Source organism: Vipera berus (genome assembly GCF_964194415.1).
Source record: "Vipera berus genome assembly, chromosome: 11".
NCBI classification, from domain to species: Eukaryota; Metazoa; Chordata; class Lepidosauria; order Squamata; family Viperidae; genus Vipera; species Vipera berus.
Genome location: NC_138214.1, coordinates 937,276 through 965,049, shown reverse-complemented (window position 1 = coordinate 965,049; position 27,774 = coordinate 937,276). Strand labels below are relative to the sequence as shown.

The following is a 27,774-nucleotide window of genomic DNA, read 5'->3' as shown; positions in this document are numbered from 1 at the left end:
GATTATTATGCAAACTAGCTTTGAATCTGGACAGAGGCGGACGTGAAGGGGTGGTGAGTTTATTCCCATTCCATTTATATCAGGGGTGTCCAACCTTGGTAAGGCTGCCTGGGAATTCAAGTCCCAGGTCTTAAAGTTACCAAAGTTGGACACTCCCGATTTACATTCTTTTTAATGACTGAAGGATTTCAACCCATCAAACGACTGACAGGAACAGCTGGCTCTGGCCCACGGAAGAAGCAGGAGGATTCAATGGAGAGACATCCAAGACCCCCATTGTCAAAGCCAGGATTCCAAGCCAGAGCTGAATTTCAAAGAGGTTTTGCGAAAGAAATCCAGATGACAGGTTTATGAACCATTTTTATTTCATCGTCAACTGCTTTGTCACCATAATCCAAGGCTGTGAATATGTAACAAGATGATCTCAGGGGTAGCTAACAGCTTGCTAAAGCCAGAATATACTTTGCTCCTATGGATAAAAGTCTTTTCTTTGGTGATAACATTTTCCTTTTATTTATAAAAAATAGTTTCTTTAATCTCGGCACGTTCTGTTCTTCAAGTTACTAGTCCCTGCCTTTTGCAGAATGGGCCCGGTCTCACCTGTGGCACCCTTCTCACACAGTTTATAACAAACAGCTCATGTCAACTTAAATATCTTATTTTTTTTCTTTTTTAAAAAATGGTTTACATGCAGTTTTTTGGGGAAAAAAACTTTAAAAAAGTATGTCCAGGCAAAATACAAAACAAACCAAGGCAACACATAAAAATTGCATCAATTCGGTTCTCCGGGTTCAGTTAAGCTGAGGCAAGGTGGTAACCTCTGAAGATGGTACCTTGCATAAAAATGAGCAACGTGAAAATAAAAAACTCGCACAAAGGAAAACCTGTTGTCCTTTTGTCGGAAAAGGGAAGCAACAACACTGTTGTGCTGTAAAGGCAAACAAGAGCAGTGCCAGAAGGCTGGAGGAAGACTGCGCTTGGCAAGTGCCCTTTCACCAGCCGTTCGAACAGCGCCCACCTGAACCCGACAGGAACGCCTCAAGGGGCAGCTGGGCACCAAATGCCACTTCCCAAAAGGGAAAACTCGCACTGAAATCAGAACCAAACCAAGTTTCTAGTCCTTCGGGAGGAGGCCTGAAAGTGAGAGACAGTTGGGGTCTCAGAAGCCAGAGGGGAGTCGCCTAAGGCCTCCAGGGGCACAGCTCCCTCTCTGTGGCCAAATCGTGAAGAACGGAGTGTGCCAAATTAGCTTCCAATGGCAGGATAAATGATTTAAAATAAGAGCCTTTATGCCATCTTGCCTAACTTGTATGATTTCTACTAAGTGGTTTTGTTTTCTTTCCTTTTAAGGTGTGGCTTAAAAATGTTGCTGCATTTGCACCCATGACCGAACAGCAGGTTAAATTAAAAAAACAAAACAAAAAAAGCTCAAGCCCATCTCAAACCCTTGAACCTCTAGAAACTTTTTTTTTACAGGAAACTTTCTTTCCTTTCCTTTATCTTTTCAGGACAGGAGAGTCAGACGGGAGCCTTAAGGCCAATCCCCTGCCTGGCAACTCTCCCCAAAAGTGCCCCTCTGGACAAGGAAAGAAAACTTTGGTCGGTGTGCCGGCCACCGGCATGAGTGCGGATTGTTGTTCCCTTGGGCACTTGAGGAGATGCAACCTTGAAATTCCTGGGAGAGGGAGGGGGAGGTGGGGAGGTGGCTGGACTGGTTCCCGTCCCCTCTCCGAGGCCTCTCCGGGTCTGGGTTGCAAAGCCCCACGGAGAGTCCTTCAGCCTTTCTGGAAGCGGAGCAGAGCACTTCAGTCGGGCATCTGCGCTGGGGGTGGGGTGGAGGGCAGGCTGGGGGTCTTCGCTCTTTAAACGCGCTTCAGCCCTCTGCCCATCAGGCAGGCAAACACGGTCATCACCATCTTGGGCTTCACCTCCACCACGTCCTCCGGCAGGGCATAGACGCGGGCGCCGATCCTCCTGGCCATAGAGACAGCATACCTGGAGAGAGGAAAGAGGGGCACGCTCAGATTTGGCAAGGCCCGATTTACAAGGGATCTGCATGCACCCCAGCAGAGCTGGACCTGAACCCTGAGCCCAGCGACCTCCCGTGGGGATAGGTGGAGCAGGATGGGTTAACCTCCCCCAGAGCCCTGGCAAGGACATCCCGGGCACGGGGGTCCAACTGGCTTCCCTGGAGTTGAGAACAGGTGAGCCCAGCTCTTATGGCTTGCAAGCTGCAGCTAGCGATGGCTCAAGTCCTGGGCATGGCCACTGACCATGGCTTCCTCCACAACCTGGGATAAACCTGCTGCCTGAACCAGCCCTGCACCAGAGGGGGGCTAAAAGGCAACCAGGCCCGGTGTCTCACTTGGCATTGCTGTGCTTGTCTTCCTCGGAGAGATCGCCTGTCTTCACCAGCTCGTAGTTTATGCAGCCGGGCTGAATAGCATCAATTAAATCCACCACGGCCAGGCTGCTGCTGATACTTTTGTCCTGGAGAGAAAGATGGGGCTCATATCAATGAAAAGGGTGGACGCATCAGACGGACACCACCCTTTTTAGAGGGGGCGTGAGAACGCGGCGGAACCCAGTCGCTGGAGAAGATTGGTGTCAATTGGTGACGCTTCTGGCCCACTTGGAGCAGTGCTCAAATTTGTGGTGTTAAGAACTATGGATTTATAAGGTTTGTGCAAAGTACAACCAGCAAAGATACGGAACTTTTTCTGGTGGCGTCCAGGATAAATATTTTCAATAATTTATATATTTATTTTTTTAATATTGGGACTTATATGCCGCCCTATCTCCCGAAGGACTCAGGGTGGCTAACAACAATAAAGTACAAATAAGATACAAATATTAAGAAGAGATTAAACTATAATGCCTGATTGCTTTGCTTTCCGGAAACAAGACAGCTATCCAGGAAAACTATTGTGGTAAAGGAGCAAAAACTCCTTAATTATTATTTTATTGCAAAAGTCCTTTGTTTTCAGATGCTCAGTAAACCTTCAAAAATTCAGCTGCTGGAATTGGGAGGACACTTTTGTAGGGTCTGCTCTAAGTAGCAACGTCTCTCTGTTTTTCCAATTCATCCAATCCACTTGTACTCCTGGTCACAAGTTGGCTTCTTTGTGGCAACAAGATCTAAAGAGATAGACACCCACCTTAAAGCTCTGGATAGAACTTGATTTCCCAGCTTCTTTCAAGGTCGTGTTCACCCAATTTACGATGATGTCATCATTTGCTTTCTGACCATCTCCGAGGTTCTCCAAAACATTCAGAGTGTATCTGGGCAAAGGAGACACAGCTACTCAGCACACAAAAACTGGGAAAAGTCTCTAAGGGACCTGCTGGGTGTGGTTGAACCCCTAGAAATGTAGGTTTTTTGTGGAGAACATGAGCCTCCAATGACTTGGGTTAAGTGGCATGGGTGCAAGGGTACCTTCTCATCAGCTGCCATATTACAGCCAGGGTGAGGGTCGGGTTCCCATCATTGAGATCCTGCCCGCCAATGCCAACCAACGAAAACTTGGCTTGATTCTTCCCTAGATCGACCGCGTAGTTGCAGTTTTCCAGCTGTTTGGTGAGACAGAAGGAAATTGGGGGAATGAGGGAGAGAGAGATCACAGTTAAATGTTCGGTGGGACCAGGAAGCGGCCTTAGACGTTGGTGGTCTTCTTTTCATCCCCCCAGCTAGAAGACCGTGGCATTTGAAATGCCCCAAGCTGGTCTTTCCTATAAGCAAAGCGAGGGCTTTGGCCCTGAGGAGAGGCTCTCATTTCGCAGAGAGGAATCAACTCTTTGGCCCAATCCTGTCTGGAGTGAGGCTTTCAGCTTTGGAGCAGCACCCAGAACTCCTTTCACAACTTGGGCTAAAGCAACAGGATTTCCCCGAACAGAACTGAAAATGGCTAGTTTAGAAACAACCAGGCTCCAGCACCTTCTTCATGTTTGCCCCAAGTTTGGGGTATGGAGGTCTGTTGACTTTGTTCCAGTCGACAGGAACTTTGATCTTCTCGTAGAGCTGTAAGATCACCAGGGCATCTTGCAGGTCACTGAAAGAGAAGACAGAAATCTGCTCACTGAGACGTTCAGTCTTCAAAAAGGACCTGACGGATGGGATCCTGGTCGGGCCTCCTTCGGGCCTCTGAAAGAGAGCCAGACTTACGCGTAGAGATGGTTGACGTGAGGGCTTACGCCAAGAGAATTCATCCAGTTGCGGAACGTCCGCTCTTCACGGGTTTCACCTAAGATACAAAGAGTCGCTATTGAAGGAATCTGCATTTGCTTCTCGACAGACAGACGACATTATGGACACAAAACAAATGTTCTAAAAATGCTAAACCGAGAAAGAAGGAGAAGAAATCTTCAGGACACAAAGATTCAAAGAGCAACCAAAAGACAGCATCCTTCCCTTTCCCTTTCCCTTTCCCTTTTCCTTCCTTCCTTCCTTCCTTCCTTCCTTCCTTCCTTCCTTCCTTCCTTCCTTCCTTCCTTCCTTCCTTCCTTCCTTCTCTTTCTCTCTCAGCCACCCTTCCATTAATCACACAGAAAGAAAAACCTCGCACCTTCCAGCAGCGTCCAGTCAATGTCTTGGTTCTCAGGCTTGGTGAGGGCCGGGTACTTGTTGAACAAGTTGGCCACGAAGGCCAAGTTCAGCTTAGGGTTGCCACTCACGACATCTGCTGGGGTGACAAACTGCCGGCAGCCCAGCCTGTCCGCTTGCTGGAGCATGCACTCGGCCCTCTTGAGGTCATCCTTCTCCTGCAGGGAAGGAATGGCACAGGGCTCTTTCTAATGCTGCATTAGATGAAGCCGCTACCTTGGGGGGGGGGAAGTCTTTCCAAAGGTGGGTTCTGAGATCTGGAAGGCAGGGGGGGGGTCCACAGGAACCTGAAGATGGCAGTCATGATCAGGCTCTGAGGCTGCCATCTTGTTTCTTTGGATGTTCCCCCCCCCCCGCCCCTTTGGGATGTTCTGCACAGAAGGAGTCCCCAGTGAAGAGAACCACCGTAGACTGGTGTGGCTCTCCTAAAGGTCTTCAAATAAACAAATTCAATGTAGTCTGAGACTGAAAGTCAGCCGGGGGTCCCTGGTGCAGCCTTCCTAAGCACTGCTTGGTAGAGTGAATGCTTGAAACCAGAAGACGATGAGAGAACGTGGAAAGCATCCTCTAGTAACCACAAATGTTGGCCACAGACATCATCGAGTGGGAAATACGGCTTCTGCTGAGGGTTAGTGGAATAGTAGTTTCAAGGTTCCCAGCAGGCCACCAAGACCCCTACTCACATTGAAGCCTGACATGTTGATGTTGATCTGTGGCTCTCCCTCCTTCTGTCCTTTGGGGGAAATCTGGTTGAGGAGGTGGAAGTAGGCCCTGGAGTCCTGGAGGAGGCAGAATCAGACCAAGCGGATTAGAGCAGGGTCTCTCAACTTCAGCCCCCAGAATTCCCCAGCCAGCCTGAGACTGAGAAAGGCGGAATGAGAAGCAGGTGAGTTTTTTCAGCCCAGTGTTATGAATCAACCCCATGCAACGTAGTACATTCATCAGAAGTAGGAAGGGTTCCTGTACCTTAACAGAGTTATGGAAGTCGGAGAGCTTGTAAAATCAAAAGGAAAAAAAACCAAAGGAGAGAGAGAGGGAGAGAGAGAGTCCAGACAGCACAGGAGAGAAGAGAATTAAGGTTAGATGGACAATCGTTTCCACTGAGGGAAGGCGAAGGATGCCAGTCCCTTCATCCAGAGCAAACTCCCTGGAGGAGTATTCAACTCCGGGCTCCCTTCCCCAAATGAAAGACTTGCCTGGACAACCTCCCGCCGAGGCCTCCTGCCAATACCTTTATCTCGGAGCTGAAGTTGTTGATCTTGTGCCACCCGGCGCTCTCCAGGTGGAAGTTGGCCCATCGCAGGAGAAGCTCTTCCGGGGACAACTTCATCAGGTCCTCCAAAGTCTCTCCGTCACACAACAAGGCAGCCAGAGCTGAGAAGGGGAGAGAGGGAAGTCTCAGGCCTCCAATTCACGGTTCACCCTCCCCGGGGAACCCACTTCGTTGGCCTCTTCAGCCCGCGTGCCCCGGGAGGTCACAGAGGCCTCCGTGACGAGGTCCCTTCCGTGGATCCCTACGAGGGCAACCCTGGCAGAGGGCGGGGCCGAGAGGGTGACTGACCCAACGCCACCCCGTGGGTCTCCCTGGTCCCGGCCCAATTCTCTGACCAGGGAGGATGTTGCCTCTCAAAACTATTCGGAGGAGCCAATTAAACACTAAATGGTTTATTGGGATTCTTTAGAAATTGCCTCTGCTAAATCTTAATCCTTAGATTTGATCTCTAACTTTATTTACAAGGGAAACAAATTAATAACTTTCAGGCTTTAGGTCCTTGGCAGGTATTTTTCTTTTTTTATTATTATGCTGGATTATGAAACCAAAAGAAGGTCAAATAAAGGTTTTAATTTATTTATTTTTTATTTTTTTTTATTTTAATTCCATTTATATCCCGCCCTTCTCCGAAGACTCAGGGCGGCTTACTGAGAAGCAGTCTATTAGACGTGGCCAAGAGAGCCTGTGTCTATTCTGGTATTCTAAGAGGGTGGGAGCAAAGCTCAGCCTTTGGAAAACAAAATTTGTAATCCTATTCTTACCTAGAAAGAAATGAGACGCACTTCCGAACTAACGCATTTAGGAAATACTTTGGCTTAACTGAGGGTTAAATATCTATTTAGACCAGTGCTTTTCAATTTTGGCAACTTTATATGTGGACTTCAGCTCCCAGAATTCCTCATGCTGGCTAGGAAATTCTGGGGGTTGAAGTCCACACCTCTTAAAATTGCCAAGTTTGAAAAATACTAGTGTGGGCATTCTGCTGGCATGCCCCATTCCTTGCACCGTTCAGCCCAGCTCCCTTACATGTTTATCCCATCCTTCAACTCTCCCCAGTCAAAGGCTAGTCCAACCGTGCTCCAACCCTTTCAGGGCCCTGGGCCACCAACCGTGGAAGCGGGCACCGTTACACAGACACTGGCATGAACAACCGCCCGGCAGAGGCCCAGGTGGGCTTCCCGCACCTTCATTTTTGCTGAGCTCAATATCTGCAAACAAGCCAATCTTGATAATCTGCCAGAGCAGGCCGAGAACCAGATGGGGCTTCCCTTCCCTTAAATCCTCTGCTCCGATGTTGACCACGTGGCACCCAATGGCGGAAGCAGAATTCAAAGCCAAGTTCAGGTTTTCCTGCAAACGAAGAAGTCTTTTAACAGGAAGTCGTCTGCAGTCCTCAGGCTATGAGATTCAGGTCAGTTCACGATGACGCCTACAGAGGCCATGAATCTTTCCCAACCCCCCACCCCAATGAGAGGCATCCAACCAATGCTTCTCCGAATCAAAATATTTAAAATTCCCTGCCTTGAAAACCTTGAATGGAGAGATAGCAGGTTGAAAACAAGAGAGAAAGGGGTAGCTTTCTCACTGCCAGAGCAAGATAGGGCTTGAATGCTGGTAACTGAACAAGAAAGGAAGAGAGGAGGGGAAAGAAAAAAGATGGAAAGGAAAAAGGAAGGAGGAAAGAGGAAAAGAAAGAGGGAGGGGGAGAGACAAGGCAGAAGAAGAGGAGAGGGGGGGGGATCTAATTGAAAAGCTCCTAGTAGTTTCTCCACTTGAATAGATGCCAAATGCAGCCTTGCTTCGTCTTCCTCTCTGAACGCAATTAATATTTACTGAGCAGCATCTCTTTTGTTGGGAAAGGTTCTGCTTTCAATGTCCAACAAAGAGACGGCACAAAAGCCTCTTTTAATAATTTAAACCAAACAAAACACATCTCCTCTCCAGGCCGCCCCCTTGGATAATGAACAAATCCAGCATTATTTAAGCTGCGTGGAGAGAAGACCTGGGAAACAACGGGCCCCCACCTGAATTATGAATGGGGTGAGCTTCTTCTTGTTGATGGCTCGTTCATCAATGGTGTCAGGAACAGAGAGGTTGATCATTTTACTACGAGGAAGCAAGAAGGAAAATGAACACCCGTCCGGGAACCCCTGGAGTTAGAGAGAACTGAGAATAGCCTCCCTCTTCACGGGGGCTTCTCCTGCCCACCGCCCACCATGGGCACCGTCCCAGAGCAGAGGACTCACCACAAGACGATCCCGTCCCCAACGGCTTTGAAGAGGTCGTCTGTGTTTGGATTCATGGGGATGACATGCTTGCAGTCCAGGTCGTTTTCCAAAGCTTTGTTGATCCAGTTCACAAAGGCGTATTTCTCTTCCTCTAAAGTAGGAAGAGGCTCTGAGATTAACACTCAAGTGACACCAGTGGGGAAACCCACCAACGCTGCAGCTCAAAGCCCCCAGTGGCATCTGGGAAGGTAGAGTGGGAGGGGGTGCAACAGTTTGCCAAGGCAAGAGGATAGATAGGAGACCCAGTGTCAGTTCTCCCCTTGATGTCGAAGGCTTGTGGTTGGCACTGCAATACCATGTCCTCCATCTCACCCTTCTTGCCCCTTGGGCACCCCAGGATCAACAGTGCGTGAACTTCAGGTAATCCTCACCTGATGAGCACAAGTGAAACCAAAATGTCTTTTGGCCTGAAACCATTACAATTTTGAACCGTAGATCCATAAATGTTCATAAAGTGAGGACTACCTATATCAGAAAAATCCTGAGACAGACTTTCTCCCTGCTTTAGATCACCCAAGGACCAGAACTGCAGACCTGATGGATATTAGGCTATTGGGTCTATCAAGGAAGGTGGAGGAAAAAACAAGCAGGTTTAACCATTGGCATCGCTGTGGTGGGGTCTACAGAAGAAGTTTGGGCAGCTGTGAGAACTTCAGGGCAGATGTCGGAAGGGCAGGAAAGGGCCCATCTAGTCACAGGCCTGGCACGGCCGGGAGGGGAGATGAAGCTCACGGGCAGCACCTGAATACGAGTGTTGGGTGCCTTCGCTGGACAGCTCCGAAGTGCCCCCGATGGCGCAGATGCCTTCCTTCCGATTGATGGCCTTGCGGAAGGTCTTGGCAACGTCGCTGCTTTTCACTTCTTGGAAGAGCTGCAAGCAGAAATGCTCACTGTTATTTCATGGCCTTGAGGAAGTCTCTGAAGATGGATGGGATAAACCCCAAGAAGGTCTTGCTTCACAGTGGCCAAAGTCTACCTAGCCAGGATAACCCTGGGATACAACCCAGAATAAGTTCTGGGAGAGGAGGACCTGTGCAGCAGAAGAGTCCCACACCAATCCTGAAGACTCTTCTGAGAGATTCGGGGTGCCATGATAGCATCTTTCAACGTTTGAAGGGCTGCCACATAGAAGAGGGGGTCCACCCGTTCTCTAAAGGGCAGGACAAGAAGTAATAGATGGACACTAATCAAGGAGACAACCAATCTACAGGGGAGGAAAATTTCCTGACAGCACAATTAAGCAGTGGACTGACTTGCCCCTAGACGTTGTGGGGGCTCCTTCACTGGAGATGTTAAAGATTGGACAGCTATATGTCCGGGATGCAGTAAGGTCTGCCTTGGGCAGGGTCTTGGGCCAGAAGACATCCACAGGCCCTTCCAACCCTATTGTTCTTTGGGGCCTTTGGAGCAACTGCAACGGCTTCTGAGAAACCGGAGCCAGAGGTGGAACCTCTGAGACGGTCCTGCATTAACCCCCCATAACTTTCATTCTGAGCAACCGCCCAATTTAGTGGCTCAATTGTCTCCGCTCTGCTGCTTTCAACATTGTTTTATCACTTTACACATTTTAGCTCTGCCCAGAAAACAGCTGCGATGGGTGGTAGAATAATGGGGTGAATAAATGCACGGATGGAGGATGGAAGGAAGGAGAGTTGGGTGGTCTCACAGGAAAAGCCGCAGTCCAGGGTTTGGGGGATCAGACCGAGATGGTTCCAGCCTTACGTAAACAAATTCTTCAAAGCTGATCTTTCCATCTTTGTTCTTGTCTCCGTCGATCATGAGTTTCTGAATGATCTCCCGGACTTTGTATCCCGGGAGGGGAAGGTTGGCTTCTTTGAAGAGTTCGTGCAGCTCATAGTCACAGATGAATCCGTTGCTGTTGAGATCTTGCAGGTGGAAGACAGAGACAGGTGGGAAAATCAGAGCAGGGACAAGGGGGGAGTCTGACCTCCAGCCCCCTCACTCCCGACTCCCCTACTGCAGGGCTCCCCAGCCTAGGCAACCTTTTAAGACTTGTGGGTTTCAACTTCCAGGAGTCAAAGTCCACAAGTCCTAAAGGTGTCGCGGCCGGAGACCCCTGCGCCACTGCAAGGCCAACGTCCAAAGTCACTGAGGGCTTGTGGCCCTGCCCTGCTCCACTGTGGGTCTTAAGAGCTGCTGGGGCTGAAAAGCCCAGGGATAAAGGCTCTAACGTTTCCTACAGAGAATCCGAACTGGGGCCCCCAAACAGGAAGCGTTACGACTTCTTTCTCCAAGTCGGAAGTTAAATAGGTGTAACCGGGGGGGGGGGGGGAAAGCAAGTGAAGGGTGAGAAAATGTTAATGACTGCAACAAACAGGGGTTCTGGGAAATGGGTCCAAGCTAAAGGCATCAGGCCTGGTGCTGGCAAGAACAGAACCACTTACCAACTTTGGAAAAAGCCTCCCTGAGTTCCTCTAGCTCATCTTTGGATATCTGTGTGACGTTGGCCATTTTTGTGCCTTAACACACCACCTAAAAAGGAGCAGGAGGGAGAGAGACAGAAAATCAATAAATTAGGAACACAAGTCCATGTCCCATAAGATTCATCCATCCATCCACTGAGGCATCACAAGGGACTGATTCATTTTGCCAGGGCTGGGTTATTAGCTGGCTAAAGAGTTGCACCTCCCCTCTGGCGTGGAGAAATTATTGTGTTTTGAGGAAGGATTCTACGTTACAGTAAACCCCAAAGACGGAGAGGCACACCCCACAAAGCTTCCCACCCCTTTAAAAAAATCAAAGAAGGCACTCCAGACTCCTGATTTTTTCATAGAGTAAATCCTGAAATTCTTCAATGCTTTTTCTGGGGTCGCCATGTTTTTAAAATCCGCTCTGAAAGAGTCTCTCCTTCAGCTGCTTCACAATGGCTGAAAAGATCCATTCCTAACTCGGTCCCCTTCGCAAACTGGTTTATGCCTCCTGCTTTTCTGTCACCGAGGGACATGCAGGTCCCAAGCAAATAAAGAAATCCTGCAAATCACGTTCCCAAGGTCCTAGCAGACACTCCGTAGTCTGCACCTGGCTTTACTCTCCCCTTTCCCCCCACCCTCCCAGAAAGGGCTCCTGAGCACAGATGCAAACCGGCTGGGAGGGGGGGGGGTTGGATCGAGAACCGAAACTGAGCCAAGGCCAGACTAGGGTTTCGGGGGCTTAGCGGGGAGGTCTTCCAGAGGCTTTCCTACTGCTTTGGGATTAGTAACTATCCAGGATTAAAGCCAGCCACCCCCTTGGCAAAACAAGCGCCTCCTCCTGGGTCCTGGCCAGGCACACCTGGCTAAGCCACCTGGAGAAAACTCACAAACAGCGGGATGAAAACCAAACGTGGGGCGGAGGGTGTGTCTGTGGCCCTCTCTGGCCAGGGAAAAGGTGTTCAGAAAAACAGCCTCGACCAACAAGAGCCATCACGTGGGGGAAACCGCTGCCTGCCAGCAGGTTTGCTGGGAAGAGGCCCAGGGAACAGCCCCTCCCTGTTTGCAGCCCAGTTCCCCTCCCAGATGTTTTCCAGCTGCCAACACTTGCAGCCCAGAGAATCCTTGGCTCCACCAGTAGGCTGGGTCTTCTCATTGGGGGGAAGGACCTGAAGTTCCCTCCCTTTCTTGGGCAGGCAGGCTGATTCACCTCTGATCTGGAGCAATTCTGTTTTTCTGAGGGGCGGGGAATTTTCCTGTCCTAAGGCACATTTTCCTCTAGGTAAACAAGTGGGGGTGGGGGGGTGAGAGTTGAACCATCTCCTACTTTCCTGCAGCAGCCCTCTGGAAGTCTGAAGGGATGATCCGTTTCCTTGTTTGCTAAATTCTCTCCATGCCAAAGATGCCGGTCGTCCCTGTTTTATAGCCCAGGCGTTGCACAACACTCCATGGCTCACGGACAGCTGTGGAATTATCCCATTTTAAAAGCCGCTGACTTTTAAAAGTCAGGCTGGCCCCAGACTCAGTTTCGGGAAACGGAATAGAATTTGCCACTTACAAAAATGCAGGCCGTCAGTTGATCTCCTGTGTTTTGCTGATGAGACGGTTATGTCTTTAAGCAGAGGAGGCCTTCATTCTCTAATTAGTTACGTGTTGCTTTTACTAGTAGGAGTAAACCCCGAGGTCAGGGAACGCCCAGGCGGGAGGACAATCTGCAGGAAGTCGCCAGCTGCCATGACATCAGCCTGACTCAGGCTGAGCCCACTAAGAGCCACAGCAGAAGCTGCAGGAGACCCGGGACAAGGCCAACAGGCAGAGCCCCATTTCCACCTCTGGAAGGCAGAGGTTTTTCCATTGGGGCTCTGGGATTTTGTACTCCAAGTAGGAGCATCGCCAGGAGAGGGCAGAGATTGTCCATCCTGGCCTCTTCTCTGCTTTGGGAAGCTTTCTGGGGGAGCTGCGATCTTTTATTGTAGGTCACAGAGCAGCATCAACATTTGAGGGCTCCTGAGTAGGGTCAGCTTCAAGGGCCTTGAAAGGTCTCTCGTGAAGAAGGTCATTCTTCTGTCCTGGAAAGGAGCTGCCATGCATCTGCTTTTTGCAGAAATCGAAGAAAAAGTGAACGCTGAGGTCACATGGAAGTGAAGGAGAGTATCTAGCCTATGGTTTCCCAACCTTGGCCACTTGAAGATGGGTGGACTTCAGCTCCCAGAATTCCCCAGCCGGCACTGTGGCCAAGGTTGGGAAACAATCAATCAGTCAGAGCAAAGCTGGAAGGGACCTTGGAGGTCTTCTAGTCCAGCCCCCTGCTCAAGCAGGAGACCCTATGCCACTCCAGACAAGTGGCTGTCCAGTCTCTTCTTAAAGGCCTCCAGTGATGGAGCACCCACAACTTCTGAAGGCAAGGCGTTCTGCTGGTTGATTGTCCTCACTGTTAGGAAGTTTCTCCTTAATTCCAGGTTGCTTCTCTCCTGGATTAGTTTCCATCTGTTGCTTCTTGTCCTGCCTTCTGGTGCTTTGGAGAAGAGGTTGACCCCCCCCCCTCTTCTTTGATGTAGTCCAACAATTAAACCTCGATCTAGTCCAGCTCCCTGTTCAGGGAAGAAATTAATAATTGCAGCACCCAGACATCTCCAAGCTACAGTGATGCCAACCAACTGCAAACGTCCCCACTGTCAGTGAAGGGAGAGGCCTCCCCTCTGGGGCACCACAAGACCCTGAGAAAAAGCCTCAGAGAGGCTCCATCCGAACATGCGCGAGATAGATCATATATCGGTGCTCTCCTGGATACAGTTTGCACACAACGCCTGCCTTTTGCATACATCTTGCTAAAGAAATTCAAATTCATTTTTCTCCAAGTGCATCTTTTCCAAATGAATTTTCACAGACCGGAACAGCCACAGTGTAGGGATGAACTAAAATATTTTGAACTAGCTGCAGAGGCAAGACTTCGCTCTAAATGAAGCATAATCAGAGTTTTCCAATGCTTCTTGGTCCTGGTGAGTGCCTGTCCTTGACTATTTTAAATGTGCAACAGGCAAAATGGACATGGAGGAGGTGGGAGATGCGGACACGTGTTGCCAAACACAAAACTTTTCTAGAAATGATGCGTCTTCACCTCGGTTAATGCTCCTAACTTCTCGGAAATTTGAGAAAAACAGGGAGGGAGCTACATTAGTGCTTTCTAAGACCAGCTCCAATGAGGGAGGGGTGACCCCAGTCCCTCCCCAATTCCAGGCTGGGAAGGAAACACCTGCTGCTCTTATCACACCAGGCAGGGAGACCTATCTGTGTGTTGGGGGGGGGGTGTCTTACTGCCAACATACTTTAGCACAAAGCTCTCAGCACCTGGAAATGAAACGTAGACTTGCTTTGTGCATGGAAGGTCCTTTGCTAGCATGACAAACAGTTCTTTTAAAAAAAAAGTTTTGCAGAGGCGTCTAAGAAAGAAGTTATCCGTTTATTTCATGGGAACCTACAAGCCCTGCAGCTCTCCCCCCCCCTCCAGGGAGAAGTTAGCTCCTCTTTCAAATAATCGATCATTGACTATAAAATAACCAAATCTTTGGGGAGGTTAATCTCTTCTATTTTCCAACAGTGTAGCCACTGCCCAGATAACGCAACTCACGCCGGGCACCCGTATCGCAGAATTCTCACCAGCCTGTATTACCTGAAGTGCCTTCACCCTAGGAAAGCTTTAACCTTTTTGCATTCCTACCTGGAGAAGCAGCCAGTGTCCTTTAGACCTCCCTTCTTTGGGGGTTCTTCAGGGACATATTTTATGCATTTATTTTGCCTCCTCCAAAGGAGAAAATGCTCTTGGAAAACATCCCCAGCCCCAGCCCAGAGAGCTCGTTCAGCTGCTCAGAGGCCAGGCAGAAGCAGCCACAAGGACGTGAGATGGCCCAAATATTGCTGATTATAAAAGCGCATTCCGAAGGGAGGGGCAGGACGGTGGTGGCAGGGGAGGAGGATTTCCAACGTGCTGGCAAAGACATTCCTGGGAAGAACAGGAAAGCATCTCCCCCCCCCCCCCGCCTCGGCCATCTTTGCACAAGGCTGCATCTCCCACCTCCCCTTGTCTTGAGTGAGCCGGGGTCACTGTGGCCAGCCTGGCCAGCCTCTCCCTCCCCGTGTCTTGCTCCCAGACCTGAGGATGTTTGTTCCTGCCGGGCATCAGGTTACCGGCTTTAGGAGAGACACAAGAAGGGCTTTCCATTTGGCATTACATCATGGCCCGCACTGGATTCCTGCTGAAAACAATGACACACCTCTGGCAACAAGACACAAATTGCCCGTCATGCCAGTTAGGCAAGCAAGGCGCCTCTGCCATCTCCGGGTCAGGATTCCCGGGGCTCTCCGGGACCTTTCAAAGTTCATGCCTCTCTGGATCTCTTTGATCCCCCAGGATTTCCAGCAGAGCAGCCTCCGAGCAGCTGCTGCAGCCTTTGCTCCATCGGCTGGGTGCCTCACAAGAAAAGCCCCGGCCAGATGTTTTTCCTTACCGGATACGATGACTCGCACTTCCATCTTAGACCTTCTCCAGATGTGCTACATGGCGGTTCCCATCAACTCCGCCCCGCTGCAGTGAGCAAATGGGCCACCTTCCCAAGGCTTTCAATGGGAAGCAAATCAGAACCGGCGCTCTTGGCCCAGTGAACCGTAAAGGCCCCCCCAAACTGAGCAAACTCTGCTGAACGCAAAGACTAAACAAAAATCCAAAAGGTCCTCTCTCTTTTTCCCCCCATTCATTTCCTCCATCCTGCTGCCAGGCAGGCAGACTGGCAGGAAACCCAAGGCGGAGAGGAAGGCAGAGGGAGGCAGAAGAAAAGTTAAGGGCACAGAAGAGAGGAAGGTTGGCAAGCTGAATCTCCCACACCCCTTCCCACACACACACACACACTGCAGCAGAGTTGAGCCAGGCTCGGACCGCAGCATGAAGCCCCCTTACCTTCTTACCTCTACCGGCGGGACCCCTGAGGGAGCAGCTTCTCTCAGCCCAGCCCAGGCATGGGGGGGGCTTCCCCCCACGCCCCGAACAAACGCAGGCTAACGAATGCTGGGAGCCCAGCATTCTTCCCCAGCAAGCAAGTCCAAACATTTCCTGCCAGCACAGGAGGGTGTGCAGAGGGGAGGCCCCACTCTCTCTCGGCCCTCTTGGGCTGGAATCGTGCATTACACAGCAAAACTTGAACACTTGCGCACGCACACACGCACACACAAACAACTACCCGCCCTCCTCTCCTCGCCTGCCGCAGACAAATCCAGCCTGCCGGGAGCAGGGTCAGCCTTCACAAAAGCGCTGCTGCTGCTGCTGCTGAATGGACCGGAGATTGAGAGCAGCAAAGAGAAGGCGGGGGGGGGGGGCTGCTTGGAAGCCACAGGCATCTCCCCACCCCACCCACCCCCGGTGTCACTTGTGTGCATCTTCTGACACAAAGGCCTTTCTTTTCCACCCAGCAGCATTCCTTCTTCTGCCCAGACAGGAGTGGGGGTCCTGGCCCTGCCAACCCAATAGTGTGTGGATGGATGATTCCCCCCCCCCTGCAAGATTTCTCCAGAGGCTCCACGCTTAGGGCTTCCATTGGCCAGAGAAGCTGGTCCCCTTCGCCCAGCCCTGCCCAGCCCTGACCCAGAACTCAACTGCTGCTTCTCCACAAAGGGGAGACTCTTGCCCAGGTGCCTCGGGAGGGGGAGAGCGGGGCGTGAAAGACCGGGGCCGGGAGCCAAGCAATGCGCACATCAAGCCCAACGGAGGGTCCAGCTTTCCTTCTGGCTCCAAGGCCTCCACCTGCCCCCCCCCCCGAAGGCCACATGTGGGGCTGAGGGCGTCCAGGCTCCTCTAAATCTGCCAGGGCTGACCTGAAAGCCCTTCGGGGGGCCTCTCCCCTCCTGCCAATCTGCCAGAATTTAAGTCAGGTTTTCCAGCAAGAGAGTGGAAGAGACAGGACGACCGTTTGGCTGAAACGCTGTAGGGCCTCCCGGCTGAGCAGTGGGCCATGGGCCAGGGGTAGAGGAGCCCTGTTTTAAAGAGTCATCAGGGCTGACCCTGCTCGGTTTTTGGGGAATCAGGCAGCCGTTCTGCTCCTCGCAAGGCAGGGCGAGCGGAACATGCCTCCATCCTTTTGTCACAGAAGAGGCTCCAGCGCAAGAGCGAAGCATCGGCTGACTGAAGGCTTCGCTCTCCCCTGCAAGACCAGGCACGTCCCCATTGCTCTCGTTCCTGGTCTCTGCAGATCAGCACTCAGCAACTCCCAAAGCAGGAAGTGCTCTCAGGCGCTGCAGGACTCCGTTGCCTCCAGCCCAAGTCTGGGGGACGGCTGGGTTGCGGTCCAGCCACACGTTAGTCAGGAGCTCTTAGACCTTTCATGAGCATAGATGTCACAATGCCCGAATGATCATTATTTGATTTCCAACCAGGGAAAAAAGAGGAAAAGAGTTCTGCAGAGCGGGAGGCAACAACCTGCATCAGAAAAATAGGGAAGACTCAGTCCATTTCTCTCACATCCTGCCGATGTCACCCCTACTCTTAGAACTGCTGCTAGCACTAGTACTACCGCTTCCTCCTCCCCCTTCAGTCAAATCCCCGCCGAGCGCGGTTTAGCCTGGAAAGAGAAGCTACCTTCATAGCTCAAAGTTTTCCAAATAGGCAGATAATCCACCAGTTCGTATCCTGCAATGGAGGCACCCAAGTGCTCTTGATCAAGATGGAGGCAGAAAACGGGGGAGACCCGGCCTTCCATCGGGAAACGGTTCCTCAGTGAAACTGGGCAGGGCCTTGCTAAGGACGCGGGTTTCTCTGATGCTGAAATCGGGAGGAAGCGGCTTTTGCTTGGCATGGTGAGATCAGCTGCCCAGCTCCACACCCCGGAGGCCAAGGCAGCAGCCCATGGAAGGCCCGGCCGGAAGGCCACCGTGGGGGAACATCTCCTCTGAGAAAGGCAGAAAAAAGCCCCGAAGAAGCCAGCTCTGCCCCTGCGCGGAGGAAAGCCTGCAAAAATGAGGGGACGGTAAACGGCACCAGGATTCCTAAAAAGAGGCCAGTTTGACCTACTTTTGCATCACCTCCCAAGCCGCGCCCTGGAGCAGGAGAAGCGAGAGAAGACGAGGCTGCCTGGCACTCCCCTGTCACCGCCCGAACGTGCCTCGGCAGGCTTGGCCTCTCTGCCAGGGAGAAGAGCTGTTTGCTTTCCTGCGCTCCGTTCCCTGAAGAGCTACAGAGGAAGGCTGGGGGGGGGGCAGCGCAGGGCTCTCCTCGGAAAGGGTGACACAGCAGTTTTGAATGGAGGAGAGGGCCGTGCAGCAGCAGCAGCAGCCCTGTTTTTCTCCACCTCTCCAACCCTGCAGGAAGACCAGGAGGGAGGGGTGGAAATACTGCAGGTTTTGGGCAGGGACAGGTGGTGTCCCAAATCCCCTTCTGAACCCTGCGTGGAGCCAAAGAGGGCTTATTCGTAAGGTCTCCTGGAGAGCAAACAGGGTGGCAGCCTCCAAAAAGCAATGAGAACGAGGGCAGAAGAAGAAGCTGGGAGCGGTAAGAACAGACCAAAGGAAACAAAATGCATTAAACTAGTTCATCTACAAGGATGGAAAGTAGCCAGTTCTACCACCCCTATTCCGCCAACATAAATGGATTTGTTCCTAAGCACCAAGACGTCGCAAGGGACCGGCTCAGTGTGCCTTGTCAGGAGCACGTCCCCCAAATAATTTAGAGCGCAGCCCCGCCGGCAATCAGGCCGCGACCACTTATGATTTTTGATCATCCAAGACCGGGATGAGCAGCCTTTTGGTGGCTCGGAAGAGGCGTTGATTCTACGGGGAGGAGTCCAACCAGGGTCAATGGTGCTGAGGAAGGCAGGACCATGCTCCTGTTTTAGCACATGTCTGCACGTTTCATTTTAAAATATTGTCGAGCTGGCGGTTAGGCCTTCCCGTGAAGTGCATGCAGTTCCCCCACTTTAGATGATGGGACACCGACCAAGGAGCCACGAGGTTGCTAGTCCTCCGTTACGTTGAGGGTTGGAGTCGAACTCCACCCTTGAAGCATCTGGCAGATCATCTCTCCATATCCCCATAGCTGCCCTGTCCTCTCCTTCCATCCATGGGATCGAAGCACAGGCGGAGCAGCCTCCCAGCCTTCTTCAACGTGGGCTGTTGAAGAAGCCGCTTCCCATCTTCGTGGCTGCTCTCCCAGGCTTGCCCACCCTTCGGAGGCACAGCAGCCATGCCAGAGACTCAGAGCTAAATTTAAACTTCGCCTCTCGCTTTGTGGAGTTTGGCAGCATCGGGAAATGAATGGGTCAAAGCTGATTATTATCGGCTCCAGGCAAGAAGTTGGTCTCCATTGTGCTCAGGTAATGCTTTCAGCCCTACAATTCTGAAATGCTTAGGATTGGTAAAAGCAGCTCTGCAAATCTTTCCCTTTTGGGTTAGAGCACTTTCTATGCCTTCTTTCTTGTCTTAATCGTATGCATCCTCATCATTATTGTGCTTTGCAAGGCTGGCTGGGGAATTCTGGAAGCTGAAGTCACCACAGTTGCCCACCAGCCCAGTCTGGACTAAACCACCCCAGAGTCTTTGGAATCCGGACACAGGAAAACAGAGCTCTGACCATTTCAGGCTGAGACAACGCAAGATGGAAGGAGGGAATGGAGCCCTTTTTCAAAAGGAAAACAAAACACTTCAGGCGGACGGAATTTGCCTCTCACTTTCTATGCTGGCAGCCAGGGAAGGTGGGTCCTTCGTCTCCAGAGCGTTTCACCTACAGACTGAAAGGGGGCAGCCCGGATTCCTGGGAAGGAGACCAAATGCAGTTTCTCGTTTTTTTCCTCCGAATTTTATCTATAGCAACAGCACCTTTCCTAAGAAGAATATGATTTCTTTCAAGAGCAATGGATAAACCAAGATGCACCAGAACCAAAAGAGAGAAAATTCCAAGAATTCTCCCAAGTGGGATAAATCTCAAAAACTCCAGACAATCTCTAATCATTTCCCATCCCAAGCAGGGAGAATTGCTCCAGACTTTTTCAAAACAAAACATTTCTTTCCCCCAGAAGCTACCGGAGAGCATTTCTCTCTGAGCGTTGTTGGCTTGCAAGATGAACCAGACCCCCTTGGCAAGGGAGCCCCTTCGCTTCTGCAGCATTCCAGGCTCCCAGAGCTTGGGCTTAACCTTGGGAGAAACTCCCCAAATTTATCTGCTGGCTGCTGCAGGAAAAAGAGGGCTGGCCAACCCACAGACGTGGCCTCCTTCCTTCCTTCCTTCCTTCCTTCCTCCTTCGGCCACTCTGCCCCCACACAAAGGCTCGGCGAGACAAAAGCAGAGAAGACGGGTGATGTTCACAGGCCATAGGTTTACCTGGCAGATCCTCCTGGAAGGAAGCCACAACCAGCCGGGTTCAGTGTGGGTTACCTGGCCTGGAAGAGGGTTGCCTTCTCTCTGCCCTGTTCCAAATTCTCTGCCGGTATGGAAATGAGATGTAAACATCTCCTTCTGTTAGAGGGAAGGATGTTATTTTTCCTACAACCCCCATCTGGGTGTGCCTCAGACTCCAGTGAGGCCAAAATAACCATTATGTTGCCCAAAGACTGAAGTCTGGCGACCTTTATTTATAGATCCACCCCGTGGATATTTAGGGAAAATGACCTCATAGCTTTGGGGGTTTTAAAATACAGTAACACATCCAGGACTACAATAAGAAGTCCATTGGCTTTCCACACAGGACAGACAGGTCTTGAACTGGCAGGCCATTTGGGGGGGGGGTGTTATCTTGGGGGCTGCCCCACCCAAAGTTGCTAGTCTTATACACGTCCCCTTTCAAAACAGAGCAAAACCGGGCCTTCTCCCAACTGAACCCATGTTTAATGTACAGGTACGGAAGGTTTGAAAGGCAAAGAGGGCGAGAGACCCATCTCAATTCCGTCTCAGAGCAACCTTTAGATCCCTTCTCAGACCAAGCTAGCCAAACGGACAGGGCCATCGGCGGATTCTACACACGGAGCTGGAAGGGGGGGGGAAAGGACCGCTTCTTCAGAAAAGCGTAATCGTCCACAGAAAGGGGATTAAACACCGTTTGTGCATGACCCAGACAGACCAGCCATTGTTAATGCAGCTGATGTCCTTCTGGATCAGTCAGCTCTAGATTCACCTGCATAAAAATGACAACAGCCATAATCCTTCCTACTTGCTTCTGGGGAAAATCATCTTTTATAGGCCAATCGTCTTGCCTATCAAATGCTACTTATTTTGCGAAGCATCGAGCTTTTAGGGAAGCCTATCAGGGAGGCCGGACTGCATCTCCCAGTTTTGACCGTTTTGACTGAAGCGGACGGGGAGCGCTGCAACCTGTCTGGGAAACTCCAGGGGAGGAAGGCGCTGGAGAGGCCCAGCCTTGGGCAGGATCCTTGCCCCGGCGCTTGGTGGCCTCTTGAGGAGTTTTTCAGCTGCCTGAAGAGTCACTTCCCAGAATGAGCTCAGCATTTATGCATTTTGAGAAAGGAATGCAAGCAGGAAGCCAGATCAAAGGTGGAGGTCATGTCTGGAATCACAGCAAAATGGGTTTCTGGCCAAGACATTAAAGGCAGCAGCCAAGGCAGGGGAGAAGAGGCCTCCTCCCTCCCAGGTGGGCCTAAGTGAGGACTCTGACTCTTCCAGAAGGCCCCAGAGCGCTACGTCCCCCAAGGCTGCCCACAGAGGCTTGCAGGGCTCCCTCGGCCCTGGGGCAGCCAAGGGAGACCCAGAAAAACATCTGCCAGTGCAGAGCAGCTGCCTTGCAGGCCCATCCTCGCAGGCTGCTTGGGATTGTTGGGGGCCACTAGAAGTTGGTCTCTGGTGAAAGCAGCCGAACCGAGCGACTTAGTTGTTCTTTCTTAAAAAGGGCAAGAATGCACACGCCGCTCTTTCAAAGGTCGCAGAACCTGGATTTTTCTCACCTTAAGCACAGGACTGGGACAGGTTTGTTTTGATAGGAAAGGAAGGAAAGAACGGATAAAAAGTAGCAAAATGAAGCTTCCGTGTAAGGATGGAAAGAAAAAAAAGTGCTACTTTGTGGATAGAAAATATCCATTTTGCTTCCTATATAGAAGCAACATTTCTTTTTTGGATACTTTTTAGCATTCTGAATTGGTAACTCTGATTTTCCTTTTTTACTTGTCATTGATTCTGTTTGTTATCTATGCTTCTCTTCATGTGTTTATACGGTTTTATTATGATGTTACAAGCCACCCAGAGCCACTTAGGTGAGGAAGGCAGCACAGAAATTTAATGAATAAAATAAATATGTTTCTCAACTTTGTACATTTTGAGTTACTACATTAAGTGTCCAGTGCAACCAAGAGGCATGTGGCTGTTCTCTTTTGCACACGTGTGTTCACAGCAGCTGTTCACAACATTTGTTGTAGGGAAAAGAGAGACTTTTGCTCTGCTCTGAACACTTGTTGCAAGCTTGCGGGGTGAAAGGGCAGCTTCTCGTCCACCACAAAATCTTCGGGGCATCTTTCCTACCCTGTAGGGATGAGGGCTTAAAAAGAGCCTGTCTCGACAACTGCTGTTGGGTGCTAATATTCCCGAACAAGGCTGGGGGGGGGGAGTGTTGGGACAGATGCAGAGCAAAGCTCCTGACAATAAATTCCACCGAGCCAGGCTTTTGGTTTCAAACACACTCCACTGAAAATAATAAAGAAAGTGGGCATATTCAGGAAGGACTTTAATTTGTATTACAGCGGAGAGAACAATGCAGGCAGACACATCTATATAGCTGCAGTCTCCTGAGTGTGCTTTCTTGCAAAATTCAGCCCTTATCACTGTGTCACACCTGCAAGCTGCCCATTCAGAGGGATAACTGCCTTCCAAATCTGGTGAAGCTGAGAGCCCGCCTTGCCTAAAACCGCCTTATAATTTTGAATCGAGTGCCAGTTTTGAACAATTCAAGCCACTGAGTTCCCCAGAGCAAAGCTCCTACAATTTCAGAAAGAAGTTCAGAGTCTATATTTATGATCAGTGCATAGCAAAAATATTAAAAGCAAACATGCCCGTCCATAAAACAGAGCTGGGTCATATTTGCATAACTGGAGGGCACTCTCTCCCATCGTTTGCATCAAGCAGTGCTTGTGGCCTGGTCAGCTGACTACCATGTTCACATCCTCCCCCCCCCCCCCCAGTTCTGCCAGCTGCTACAGCCATTAGCTCTGGCAGACTTGCCCTGTCAAGAGACAGGAAGGGAGGCTGGAAGAAACGCAGCTTCGCCTCCTTTGTCAGGAACCCTTCGGCCCTTGCAAAGCAGTCAAAGCACCAGTTAAAATGTATGACAAGCACACGTTCTACACACTGCCATGAACTCCATCACAACTGCCGTTTAAGTCAAGGAAAGAGGAAGATTATCTATCATCTATTGGTATCCTGCTGGCTTCCCATAGTCAAAGCAGAGGAGCCCTAATATCCAGTGGGTGAAATATGAGAGGTAACAGGAAATGCAGAACGTCTGCACCAGAAGGAGAATTAAAATGGGTTGCAAAAACATGCTTGAGATGATGCCGTTGCATTAACGGCAAAGTAAGTGGGGGCTTTTTTGTGGCTACCAGCTGGCAAATGTAGCATCAAGCATACATTTGCCTGCTTACCATCTCCTGAAACCAGCCCTTCCCCAGATTGGCTGGACTACAACTCCCATCAATAGAGGCAGAGGGGAAGGAAGTTTTCTTCTTGGCTTCACATCCTTCTCCAGAGTGGAGAAGTCAAAAATAAATCCATGTTGTTGTGCATCTCGATTAGCCCTAACAAGGACATTATCCAGGTGGCCGGTGAATGAGCAGACGCACCTCCAATAGCAAGTCATAAGTGAGATGTGACCAAGGAATACGTGATTTGAGAGACGGAGGATAGCTAAGACCACTCATACTAAAAATAACCCACCCTGTGGTATTTTCAGAGGCTCTCCTAAAACATCTGCAAGATAAGACTCAGCCTTAACTGCATTTCTAACTTCCCCAAATATTCCACATCTGCTTTACATCAACAAAGAATGAGGAACTATATAAAAATAAAGTATCTTTGCTAGGACAATGTTCCAATAACCACAAGACAGAAGAAGTCCCAGCAAGTCCATTCCATCAGCTTGACATACCAAGTCAGAAGTAATTCTGGCAAATAAGCATTTTTTTACCACCATGTTTCCAAAAACACAGATACAGCAATATGCAGATAATAAAGTAAGCAAAATGATTTGTCTCTGAGCTGTCTGCAATCTCCCACAAGTTTTCTGGAAGTAAATCCCACTGAATTTAAGAACTCTTACTCATGAGTAATACACAGGACTGCACCGAGAGATTTCCAGCAGAAGAAAAGGTGGTCAGCAGGAAAGGGCAGAGAAATAATCCTGAACTGAGGAGGGAGGGAGATTAAGGAAGGCTTTCCAAAGAGCAAGGGAGGGGATGGGCGGGCAGCGCAGGGCAAGGAAGTCTCCTGCAAGATGCTTCTCCAGATGGTGGCAGCAGAAAGTCTCCTTAGAGAGCGTGCAACGGAACCCAACTGCAATTCAACATTTGCAGCATAATTTTAAACCCCTCGATCATGTGTCCCATCCCACTCACAGCTAGCTGACATTTTTTAATCAGGTGCAAAATCATTAAACTTTCCTCCAGATTAGATTTTCCAGGGGGTCGTCACGGGCATTTTTCTGTTACGCAAATGAATTCAGCCACAACGCTCACCCAGAATTTGTTTTGGCCCCTGACATTCTCAGAGATACACCTTAACAACCAAGATTCTCTCTAAAGTCATACACACATCAAGCCACATCAGGGTTTGCTGAATAAGCCAACAGTGGCTAAGCTCATGCATAACCGTAAGCCAAAGGGTGCAAACTATACGGCTGGGGTCACCCACAGTTCAGATGGAGAGGGAAGCTCACCTCTGATGCCCAAATTCTGCCACCATGGTCCCTCCCAAAGTCTTCCTCCACTGAGGGTAACTTTGCCGTGCTTGTTGGCAGGTAAAACCCATTACTGGAAGATCAGTGACAGTTCCTCCAGCACAATCCGTAGCTTGTTTTGGTGACAGCAATTCTCAACCTTCCCCCAGAAACTCCTTTTTACTTCACCCAAAAGTTCTAACATTCAGCAGGTTTTCTCTGTTCCCCAAGTCTCCCAAAACCAGGTCTGCAAGAGGAGAGCCAAAGCTAGCCAAAGTTCAGGAGGACTGGCAGCCCCGTGGCAGGCTAATTTTATTAAAAGGCAGAACTTTCATGAGAGTTTGTTTTAATGAAGTGGTTAGTCTGCCATGGGGCTGCCAGAGTCCTCTTCATTCCAAAAGCGGACTCTGTGTGTGTTCCAAGTCTCTTAGCCTTTTCCTTGACTGGTCATCATTCCCAGCCTCCCGGGGTGTAAGGCTAAGCTCCCATTATCCCCAACCGGTTGGCAGGATTGCCCTTGTAGTCTAGCCCATCTGGAGGGGGATCAATATGGCTCTCTTTATTAAAAAAACAAAAAACAGTCATCCAAATCCCTTTTTAAAAAATGTCCTCTGCTTCGTTTCTCGCGCCTAGCTCCCCCTAACAAAGCTGCTTCAAGAAGGTAAATTCTGAGGCGCCTCTTGTATTGAACAGCTTTTTTTATCCACAGAAAAGAATAAAAACAGGAAGCCCCGTTTGGGGCAATACCCTCACATTCCACAGGGATTACGCAATATATTAGCCGTAGTTTGCTCAGGCCACTCGGCCCTGCTTGCTTTGGGAGTTATCAATAATATTTTTAGGAAGCAACATCTTAAAGCAAGAGTAAAACCAGAAATCAAGTTTCTGAAGTTGAATTTTCTCTCTACTAAAGGCTTTAATTTGGGGGCCAGGATGCAGCTTGGCTGCAGCTGTGTCTCAGGAGCCAAAGTGGTCCTAACTCCCCCCCCTCCCCGCGCCCCTTGATGCTTTGGCTCTGAGGCTGAATCTCACAGGGTCTCTGCAAGTTTTGAGATTTGACAGGAAAATGTAAGCAGGCGCGGAGCCAAAAAGAGAGGAATGGTTTGTAAGCTGCCCAGAGTCATAGATGCGAGATGGCAGTTATATAAATTGGAATCGTAAAGAAATGAAAGGAGAAGTACTGGAGAAGTATCATGTGCAGAAGTGCCGGCATTTGACCCAAGTGCTCAGGGCCACCTTCCCTGCTTCTTGGCACATCAAATGTGCCCGGGGTGCCTGCCTTTCCCATGGTGTTCCCCTCTCTGCTGCCCCCAGCAGCCCTTCCCCCTCCTCTGGAGGAGAATGACACTCTTATCTTGCCAGGCTCAAGGGTGGGTCTACGGGAGGGCTTGACCTGAGAAACTTCAGCCTGAATCATCCTATTGAAGAAGATGCCCCGGGGACCAGAGGGGACGTCTCCCCCTCCCCTTCAGCCCTGACCCTTGAACTAGAATTCCAGCCTCAAAAGGAGGGGATTCATCAGAGCAGCGATTCTCAACCTCAGCAACCGTGAGACACGTGGGCTTCAGTTCCCAGAATTCCCCAGCTAACTAGCAGATATCCAGGCTGAGAGCCAGAAGAATGGAGCCCTGGTGGGGACAAGCCCCCAAGAAGGACTCCTGCGACCCCCATCTTTCCTCTAGCTAGGCTGGCCCACCTTCCCTGCAAGCAGGAGCTCAGGGGAGCCGCCCCGGACCCAGGGGGTTCTGCAGAAATCCCACCAGAGCCCCCGACTTTGAGGGCTGCTTCAGGAGCCCTGGGGAGCCCTGGGCCGTCGGGGTGCAGGAGAGAGAGAGGGGGGAGGGGCCGCCCTTTAGGTGCCAGGCCGAGACCTGCAAGGAGATTCATTTTGGTTGCCTTCACCGCCTCCGGATGACGGCCGCACCGGAAACCGGAGAGGCAGAGATGGTGGCATCCTTGGCCAAGCCTCAAAGGCGGCTCTGGGGCGACTCCTTCGGCTGCCGGGAAGCCAAGGGCGGGAGTGGAGGGGGGGAAGCCAACCGGGTTTGCCCCGATGGGCAGCCCGGACTGGCCGCCGCGCGGGGCCTCAGCCAAGGAGGGACCGGCGGCTCCTCGTGCCCAGCGCCGGGTGGGGCCGGGAGAGCTACGTGCAGAGGCCTGGCCGACGGGGGGAGCCCGCTGCCTGCGGCCCCCCGTCCCGCCCGCCCAGGGGGGCAAAGGCTTCCGAAGCGGGGCGCCGAGCCCTCCGTCAGCCCTCGCGAGGGTCCGCGAAAAGCCGCTTCGAGCGCCGGTGAGGAGCCGGCAGCCCCGTTCAGAACTTCCCGGCTGCCCAGCCGACTTTTCTCCGGGAGCCGCGGGGAGGATCGGCCGCTCCGGCCGCTGCCAAGACCGGCCGGGCCGAGGAGAGGCGCAGAGAGGCCGGGGGAGGGGAGGGGGGGCCGGGCGGGCCTCCTCTGGCTCTCCAGCCTCCCCCCCACGCCCAGCCCGCGCGCCTCGCCGCCCGTCCGCAGCGCCGGGAAGCCCCCGGCTCCGCTTCCCCGGCCGCCTCTGGGCGCGGCGCCACCCGGGCCTCTGCCTGCGAGGGGGCTGCGAGTCCCGGGGCGGCCGAGGTAGACTGTCCCTCGCGCTGGAGGCTCCCGAAGAGCCGCGCCCCGCTCCCGTCGGAGCCCTCGGGCTGAGCCGGGACCGGCGGGCTCCCCTCCCGATCTCCCGCTCGGACCGCCCGCGGCCGGAGCTCGCCCCGCCGGAGCCCCCCGCCCGCCGCTGCGCCACTCACGGCTCGGCCGCTCCGCCCTCCGGCTGCTCGCCCGCTGCTCGCCCGCCGCGGCTCTCCGCTCCGGCTGGCACCGCCGCCGCCCCGCCCTCGCCCCCCGCCCCGCCCCGCCCGCCCGGGGCCATTGGCCGAGCGGCCGCCCGTCAAGGCCGGGGGCGGGCAATGGGCGAGGGAGAGCCCCCCGCCGCCCCGCGGCTCTTGGGGGGCTGCTCCGCCGCGGAAGCGCCTCTCGCGGGGGGGGGGGTCGTGCCGGGCGCCCGCCTGGGCTGGAGGGGCGGCCAGAGCGGCCTGGGAGGCGGCTGCCCAACTGGGGGTCTCGACCCAGCTGAGCGGGGCGCTTTGGGCTCATCCCGGACGCCTCCTTCCCCCCGCCGAAGCTCCCCGGGCCGCCCGCGATCCTGGCGGGCCTCCCCCCGCTTCGCCCAGCTCGAGCGGACTTCAGCGCTGCGCCCGCGGGTGCCGGGAGAGGGCGAGGGGGGTTTTCCCCGCCGCAGCGCTGCCCTCCCC

At 51.9% G+C, this 27,774-nt stretch overlaps 1 protein-coding gene across 3 annotated transcripts; it reads right to left on the bottom strand.

Moving 5' to 3' along the window:
* Window positions 1–349: 349 nt before the first annotated feature.
* On the bottom strand, window positions 350–27,335 carry PLS3 (plastin 3). 3 transcript variants are annotated; one of them, XM_081336577.1, is made up of 17 exons: window positions 27,271–27,335; window positions 10,567–10,654; window positions 9,884–10,047; window positions 8,903–9,032; window positions 8,120–8,252; window positions 7,898–7,979; window positions 7,058–7,223; window positions 5,832–5,974; window positions 5,567–5,593; window positions 5,284–5,379; window positions 4,563–4,758; window positions 4,163–4,241; window positions 3,935–4,049; window positions 3,437–3,570; window positions 3,159–3,282; window positions 2,366–2,490; window positions 350–1,995 (listed from the first exon to the last, which is right to left on the bottom strand). In XM_081336577.1, exons 2-17 carry the CDS (start codon window positions 10,631–10,633, stop codon window positions 1,863–1,865), a joined length of 1,914 nt encoding a protein of 637 aa, XP_081192703.1. In that variant the 5' UTR covers window positions 10,634–10,654; window positions 27,271–27,335; the 3' UTR covers window positions 350–1,862. The 3 variants fall into 3 exon arrangements, with proteins under 3 accessions (XP_081192703.1, XP_081192705.1, XP_081192704.1); XM_081336579.1 differs by lacking the exon at window positions 5,567–5,593; XM_081336578.1 differs by lacking the exon at window positions 27,271–27,335 and having other exon boundaries at window positions 10,567–13,139.
* Between the last annotated feature and the right edge of the window lie 439 nt (window positions 27,336–27,774).

Excerpts from the sequence above, each read along its gene's own strand:
- PLS3 (XM_081336577.1), bottom strand. The coding sequence starts at position 10,633 with ATGGCCAACGTCACACAGATATCCAAAGATGAGCTAGAGGAACTCAGG. Across the intron at positions 8,253-8,902 it reads CACCCAACACTCGTATTCAG|AGGAAGAGAAATACGCCTTT; the intron begins GTGCTGCCCGTG and ends TTCCTACTTTAG. Across the intron at positions 5,594-5,831 it reads ACTTCAGCTCCGAGATAAAG|CTCTCCGACTTCCATAACTC; the intron begins GTATTGGCAGGA and ends TGATTTTACAAG.